This window comes from Euwallacea similis, chromosome 12, assembly GCF_039881205.1.
Source record: "Euwallacea similis isolate ESF13 chromosome 12, ESF131.1, whole genome shotgun sequence".
Taxonomy (NCBI): domain Eukaryota; kingdom Metazoa; phylum Arthropoda; class Insecta; order Coleoptera; family Curculionidae; genus Euwallacea; species Euwallacea similis.
In genome coordinates, this window is record NC_089620.1 from 1,834,648 (window position 1) to 1,842,619 (window position 7,972).

At 36.6% G+C, this 7,972-nt stretch overlaps 2 protein-coding genes across 2 annotated transcripts; both read left to right on the forward strand.

The window, feature by feature from the left end:
* Positions 1-29: 29 nt before the first annotated feature.
* Positions 30-4,024, forward strand: LOC136412728 (sodium channel protein Nach). Its single transcript, XM_066395897.1, is given in 10 exon segments — positions 30-130; positions 348-542; positions 863-1,034; positions 1,083-1,213; positions 1,279-1,372; positions 1,426-1,551; positions 1,955-2,114; positions 3,257-3,422; positions 3,480-3,577; positions 3,897-4,024. Coding segments are annotated over 10 exon segments (1,371 nt in total).
* A 210-nt stretch (positions 4,025-4,234) lies between these two features.
* Positions 4,235-7,199, forward strand: LOC136412670 (uncharacterized). The gene is made up of 7 exons (XM_066395810.1): positions 4,235-4,376; positions 4,770-4,829; positions 4,940-4,982; positions 5,528-5,952; positions 6,045-6,107; positions 6,666-6,725; positions 6,781-7,199. Exons 1-7 carry the CDS (start codon positions 4,325-4,327, stop codon positions 6,939-6,941), a joined length of 864 nt encoding a protein of 287 aa, XP_066251907.1. The 5' UTR covers positions 4,235-4,324; the 3' UTR covers positions 6,942-7,199.
* Positions 7,200-7,972: the final 773 nt, after the last annotated feature.

Below are 7,972 nucleotides of genomic sequence, written 5' to 3' on the forward strand. Positions count from 1 at the left end.
TCTTAGACTACTAGTTTTCTGTACAAAGCATGTCCGTGAATAAAGAATCCCTCCTCATGAAATATATTTTAAATTCATCTCTTCATGGCTTAATATATTTGGTTGAGGTTGGAAGACACTGGACTGAGAGGTATGCAATAATAGTTCGTTGTGCAACGAGTGTAGAAAATAGCACTAGCGAGACATTCACCAAAGAGTCTCCTTGTGTGAGAGCTGATGTGCCTCAGGCTATTCTTAAATAAAAGGACAAAATTATACACATACATATAATAAACTCACCCAAAGCAACTTAAATATGAAAAAACACCCTGTACACCTACTTTATAGTGTATAAATTTTGAATTTAGACTATTTTGGATCATATGCTGTACTGTATGCTGGTGGATCACAAGTCTGGTAATAACGTCAACTTGGACGGCTTATCAGAACCATGCAGTCAGTTTCGTAGTGGACACTAATTACAGAGAATGGAATACCGAATTTCCAGCAGTTTATGTTTGCGAAATTGAGAATGAAGATAAAGTTGCCTCCTTGTCCGACAGGTAACTTTTACCGTGATTTAAAACAATCTTATTAATAATCTTAGTAATAAAGGTATACAGTTCCTGTTTGAGCTGACGGGGATAAGAACTTGACGAGATCGATCGATGTTAATAAAATCTCCATCCAAAAATTACGTTTCTTGCCATATTTTTGCAGTTCCTGTTTTCGAATTATCTACCGCTTATTAGTAAAAAAAAGGCGATACTCGACATATCTAGGGACGTTATTTTCCACTATTAATGCGTAATTATATTCACACCCACCTCGTTTAAAAACTACTAATTAATGTGCTTATCATAATAGCACTTTTGCATTTAAGGATTTTTAGAGTTCCTCACGACTACAATCTTGACGAAATGGTGAAGGAAATGGCTTTTTATACTTTTCACAATTTTTACACATTAAGAACTTGTGGCCCTAATGGAAGCAAACACAGTGACTTTTGCACTATAAACTATCTATCTAATATATCTCAGGTGATATAGCGATCTGTGTACATCGAAAGAACTTATTCCAGCCAAAAAAAAAAAATTATTTAGGCCAGAAGTACTTGTACTGAGCTCTTTAGGCGATGCGAATGGAATAACCAGGAATTTGAATGCTGCAACTTATTCGTGGCAATACAATCTGATCTAGGAGTTTGTTTTGCGATAAACACCATGCAAATCACGTGAGGTTATAAGCCATCTTAAGTTAGAGGCTAACGTAAATGTTATTTTACTGTACATTTTTAAGACCGCAAATAGGACACCCCACTAAATTATCCATGACATCAAACAGTGGCTCGGGGCCTGGGTCTTTGCATTTAGAATTAAATGGCCAGACTCGTGTAAGAAATTTAGGTCAAATGCAACAAGCCCTCCCAAAAAACTGTTCCTATAGGTGTATATCTTAGGTAGACTAGAAATTCCAGCTTCAGTGACCTCAAAGAAGGATTATATAGTTGTAGAGAATGGCATGCATATTAGGAGAAGCTTTAATGTGAAAGAGATTGAAAATCAACCGGAGGTTAGTATATTTTTACCATAATTTAAGATAGTCATCCCAATAAATTTTAAAACGCAAACTATGCCTATACAGGTAGGTACAGGGTGGCCCACATAAGAACACTCATTAGAGAGTTTTTAATCTTAAATAAGCTGGTAGTTGTTCCCTATTTTTGTGTATGCAGGATATTGGATTTTTCCCATCAAACGATAGATTTCTTTACATGGAATCACTAAATCTATTATTAATCAACTAAATAAAATATGCTTCTCTAGAATGCAAATACACTATTTGAAATAAAATTCCGGAAATCAGTCTAAAGAAAACATAAAAACTTACTCTATTTCTGTATCTACCTTATTATACTTAAAACTTCAGCTTAGCTACCGTTTAAACGATTTACGTAATGAATTGTTGATATCAGGTAAGGGATTTGAGCATACAACAAAGAAAATGCCGTTACCCAGAAGAAAATTATTTGGAAGTTTACCCTTACTATAGCTACAGCGCATGTCTGTTGCAGTGCCGCAAAACCGCACAGTTAAGCAAGTGCGCTTGTGCACACCATCTCATGCCAAATACAGGTACAGTTAAACATATACATATAGTAAAATGGCTTTATTTTTTACTCATTTATACCAGTGTTTCTGAGACACTTTGTATATAGGAAGAATCAGAAATATGCTCTTTTGTAATATTCAATGATATACAAGGAATTTTATATTTAAAAAAAAAACATGTCACTTGTGCAAAAATAATGGATTTACTATTTTTTTTAAATCTTTTTTTTCAAATAAGCCTTTTCGCCCGTGGGATAATAACCGGATAACACAGGAATTACTAGCCGAACGATTTCTTCTGTTTAAAAAAAATTAAAATATTGAAATTTTAGAGGTGAGAATAGTAATTTGAGCTCCACAAATGGCACATATGAACGCCTAATTTTACTGCATATTCGATCGATTACAGCGTCGATGACTCGATGTACCGTCAACCATATTAAAGAGACAGTTTATTGAAATAGACATACCTAATTTATTTTATTTTAAAACGATATCTATGACACTTTCAGGAGGTTCCGGTGCAAATGTAAAACTGTAGAGGGGCTTGAGAGGGTGGAAAAGTGGATCAGTTGATGAGGGATATCTGAATAATTTCGACAATTTAATTTACTTGTCGAATATGACATCTCAACAATGTACTCGTACCTCATTGTTAAGCTGAAACATTTACTGGCGAATTATGGTGATAATTTGCACTGGTATAGATTACAAATTTATGTTATAATAAACCGAAATGTTCCAATCTTGAAACCGGACTCTTCAAGTTTCTAGTTCATGAAATTCTCTTTTTAGACATGCTGCATGCTAATGTATAACGACGCTGATGCAACTCAAACTAATTAAAATTGATGCGAACTATCCAAAAATTCTTTATAGTTTCTCTTGCACTTATAGCAACAATAGAGCTAAGCAATTTTTTGGACAATTTCAGAAACTTGTTCAGTTATTTATCATTAATTTAGGCTGACTAATAGAGACGCCGCATCGGCATGAGGTTCCGAAAAAGAACGTCAGTAGTTAAGAGTTAAAGCCCTGAAAAATATAACCATAATTTGCAGTCCTTACACTTCTTTAGACCCAAAAAACTTATGCTTACAGCACATTGCGCTCTTTTTCGCGATACTCTACTGCTACAATTCCCCAATAAGAATTTCTTTTTGAAGCCAAAGATGACCAATGTAACATCACTGGACTGATCTGTATTCAAACAAACTTCAGGCAAATCACTGTGCAGAAACCCCCAGGATCCACCAAGGTGGGTCTCGAGTGCGACTGCTTGGTCAGTTGCAATGAAATTCAGTTGGATGTTGTAAATGAGGATCTGAAACCGTGAGTTGGTGCACGCAGACACCTAAATGTTATATCAAATTGGACCAACTTTTACAGCCTTTCTAACGCATCCAGTATTGTAGATATATCATTGGAAAGACTGCCCACAGAGAGATTCAAAAGGATTGTAATTAAGGGTGGTCTGGATGTTGTAGGTAAGACTCAGGATTAATCAAATGTGTAGATATGTGTTAATCATGATGTCGAGAGTATCTTGGCTAAGCAATCGCAATGGAGGCATTGTTGCCACGTTTATATTTTTTCCCCATATACCCAGACTTATTATTTCCTGTTAGGTTTGGATGACATGACGCGTGCATATGAATTGGATTATTTTTTAGATATTGAGTACTCTCCAGATACTCTTCAGGTTTGACAAACGATTATCTTAGAAACGACAGAAAATAATAAATATTTAAGCATTAGTTCAAAAATACGCAAAGGCTTGACTAATTTTCTTTTTTTTACTTTCAGTTTCAATTGGAAGCGCTATAGCACTTTTCTTAGGCGCCAGTTTTCTCACACTCGTCGAAATTTTCATCTACTTTCTAATACGCCCTTTAAGCGAATATTTAACGGCTCGATCCAGTCAATACGCATAAATCGAAAACTTATCCTCCACATGAGCTTTTCGCTTCATCCACTGTAGCTTGGGTATCAGCTATTTGCATTCATTACAAAAGTTTATGAATTTTAATTACACCCTCTTATCTACAGTTTTCCATGGAGAATTCCAGATTTATCGCAAAAAACGGCGTGTTTCTAGAGATGCCAATGGTAAACTTGAAATATTTGTGGCATTCTTCGTTTGTAATTTCGCTTATAAAAGTGAAATGGAGGATTGTAGATCAGTCGTGTCACCAATAGCTAACAATACCGGTGTTAGCTAAAAATCATTTAAAATGGGGTTCAAACTTGCCATTTTTAGTGTTTTGGTGCTTGTTGCTATTTCTGGTAAGTATGATAAATATTTGGACTTTTGGTCTTAATCAATTTATTTAGTTTTTATTTGCAAAGCGGTGCTCCGTGAAATGTTCGCCTCGCCCGCACCATCCGCCTTTCGCACATCTCAGCAAAACGCAGCTAAAGTAAAAATTTCCTCCCACAGCTTCTTAATAATAATTAAAAAAAAGGATATAGATAGGATCTTATGCGAGAAAGGCTAGCATAATATGTTATTTTTTCTGTGCTGTGTACTGTGCGATGAATTGTCGCAGGGCCGCAGGGCTCATATCTCCCTGAAACTTTCATGGAACAAACCGACACGCATTTTCAAAATTTTATTTATTGCAATAAAAAGATTTTTGAAGAATACCTAATAACTTCACTAATGGTAATTTCTTTTAGATGCGAAACTCCACAATACCATAAGTTCGAGGGCGGCGGGAGACACTTGCAGTATTGTATGTAAGTACCCTTTTATTAGAAATGTGGTTTTAATAATGCCATAAGATTGTTTGCAAAAGAATGCATTTACAAGTGTATCATTATAACTACATATCTAATTATATCATTAGGCACACCAGCGACTGGGACCCCAAGTCCAACTCCAACAACCGGGTAAGTAATGATCATTTCCCCGTTGGTACCCACAACAGAACAAAATTGACACAAAACCTTCTGCAAGTTTTGCTGTCACCCTTCTCTTCCCCAACCACACCTACTTTGCAGGTATAGTTTTTTGAGCAAGTTTGATACTAATCGAACTAGAGTTCAGTAGAGTAATTTGACCATTACGGGTGTTTGAAAGACTGCATGGCCTTTGAAATATCAGTTTTAACGATAATTAAAAACCAATGCATATGCCAATCAATTTCCATTACCTACATCCTAGATTCCTCTCGGCATCAACGTTGCTTCCGGTAGCTTTGAAAGAGTTACCAATCTGGTTCATTTTGATAGCCCTTCATTTCACCCTTTTAGGGCCAACTGATCTTAATAAACCAGTGTTCATTAAAAAAAACTTGCAATAGATAGTGAACAATTAACGTAACGCGTTGATTAAACCATTTGTTATTCAAATGGTGTTTTTCAAAATGAATCACCCTGCAGGTATAGCTAACTAAAAAAGAGCCTGAAAACTGAAAACATCTTTTCATTTCTAGCACGCCATCGACCAACCCAGAAGGACCTGGTACTGAAATTACAATTCCTGACACCGTATCTACTCCTACTCCATCTGGCCCCGGAGATACTCCTGCACCTACTCCCTCTCCAGCTGGCCCCGGAGATACTCCTGCACCTACTCCCTCTCCAGCTGGCCCCGGAGATACTCCTGCACCTACTCCCTCTCCAGCTGGTCCCGGAGATACTCCTGCACCTACTCCCTCTCCAGCTGGCCCCGGAGATACTCCTGCACCTACTCCCTCTCCAGCTGGCCCCGGAGATACTCCTGCACCTACTCCCTCTCCAGCTGGCCCCGGAGATACTCCTGTACCTACTCCCTCTCCAGCTGGTCCCGGAGATACTTCTGCACCTACTCCCTCTCCAGCTGGCCCCGGAGATACTCCTGGTCCAACTGAACCATCAGGTAGGTGTTCATTATTTTGGTATATCGAAGTCAGTGTAAAATATGAGCCGAGCTATAAAATAAAAATATTGATTGTTATATTTATTGAACAGGACCTGAATGCCCATGTTATTGTTGGTCAGGAGGTCAAAAGTATACAGGAGGACCACCAAGCAGTAAGTATTTTCCCTTTAAACATAAAAATATATCTAGAGGGTATCTGGAAAAAACCAGTTGTCTTTTTGCCATCACAGACTTTTCCTTCTCAGTTTCTCACCATAAGTTTCTTGAACAAAAATAAAATCCGTATTTCTTATTGAAACTCTTAAGTAGGTACCTATACGTTGTTTGTTTAATTTATTTAGATTTAATTTCACAACTACCTGCTTACACAGCACTTTTTGCAATTCATAAATGTTTCTTTTCCTATATTCGATATACGACTTCCATCCAAATAACTTAGTAAAGTCAAACTCCCCCATTAAAATCGTCAAGAGTAAGAGGACAAATAAGATTACACACAACTGCACTTAGGCTCTATTCACTTAATTTGATCATGACTGCTCATTTTTACTTAAATGTTATTAAAATAGCAGCAACGTTGCCCATCTTCAAATCTGTGTGGTTATTTTAAATATGTACGTCTATAAATACGTACAAACATGGGCTGGAGTATAAATACCCCAACCCACATTTACGTAAATTTGCGGTAAACATGTTCTTATAATTGTCAGGTTCCCGTTCTGCCCATCACCATGTAGTCCAAGGAAAACACCTTAATCAACGGTTCAGCGGTGCGTATGTTTAATTTTCTTTAAATAAATGGAGATATAACTTAAATACTTTTAGAACAAGGTAAACATGCCTCGAACGTGCACTCAGCTCACGAAAATAGGGCACATGGACACGAACATCAACAAAATAGAGATCACCACCAAACCGGCCACCACGAACACGACCGACACCATCATGCTGCCCATGAAAACAGGCAGTATACGGAAAATCACTAAACACCTGTGATATAACTTTTTTTGTATTGGTACATTGAAAACATATCAACTTTTTGAGAAGTTTTCAATGGATCGGTATTCATAACATTGATTTATTTAAAATCGACCCAACTGCTATTTTAAAATGGACTATGAGAAACTTCCTTTCAATCGCTATTCTATTTATAGCTGATTCAACATATCACAAATTAGTAAGATAAGTGCATACCATTTTATTTTTTGTACATATTGATGGGAATAAATTAATGAAGAAGAAAAGGGAAAGTGCATTGTTTTGTTAACACAGGGTGAGTTGTTTCCTGCGGTAAGTGAAGGGATATCGGAAACTGGCAGCGTTACGGGTTTTACTCTATTTTAAAACTGTAATTTAAAAACACTTTTGCTCTTTTGAAAAAGTTTCCGCAAAGAGTGCCTTGGAAATAGCGTAGTCAGAAACAATTGAAAGCCTTTGGGATGGGAATTGCGCTATATCAAATAAATACCATCAGAAACAGAGAGACACATTTATAACAATTATAAAAATAGTCTCGCGAATGTAGAAAGGCGCAAATGATCACCTAGCAACGGTGAAAGACCTAATAGGTATGGTATTCCTAAGATTCACAAAACTAACGTGCCCTTAAGACATATTGTTAGCAGCATAAACTCACCCACGCATCTACTGTTCAGACTTTTGCTAAATATCCTAAACGCATTAGAAGGAACCACGGATTCTTATATTAAAAATCCAAGTTACTTCTTAGAAAAATTAAGGTTTTTGTCCATTGTCATTGGATCGTTTTGGCATTTTTGCCGAAAATAGCCGTAAAACGCCATGATGGCACGCGCCGTGACGTTGTGAAACAATAGAAAATTTAAACTTTTTAAAGTTATTTTCGTAACTTTCAATGCACAATCGAGTTGAGGCAAAATAAATTTATCAAGTGAAAATTATGGATGTTATGTGCAAGGCACCTTTTGCTTAGAAAAATTAAAGTTCTGTGCATTATCATTACACATTGCGTTATTTTCACATTTTCAACAAATATGCC

Bases quoted from the DNA above. Each gene is read 5' to 3' on its own strand.
- LOC136412670 (XM_066395810.1), top strand. From the start codon at position 4,325: ATGGGGTTCAAACTTGCCATTTTTAGTGTTTTGGTGCTTGTTGCTATT. The intron at 6,108-6,665 runs GTAAGTATTTTC...TATAATTGTCAG, and splicing joins TACAGGAGGACCACCAAGCA to GTTCCCGTTCTGCCCATCAC. The intron at 6,726-6,780 runs GTGCGTATGTTT...AAATACTTTTAG, and splicing joins CCTTAATCAACGGTTCAGCG to AACAAGGTAAACATGCCTCG.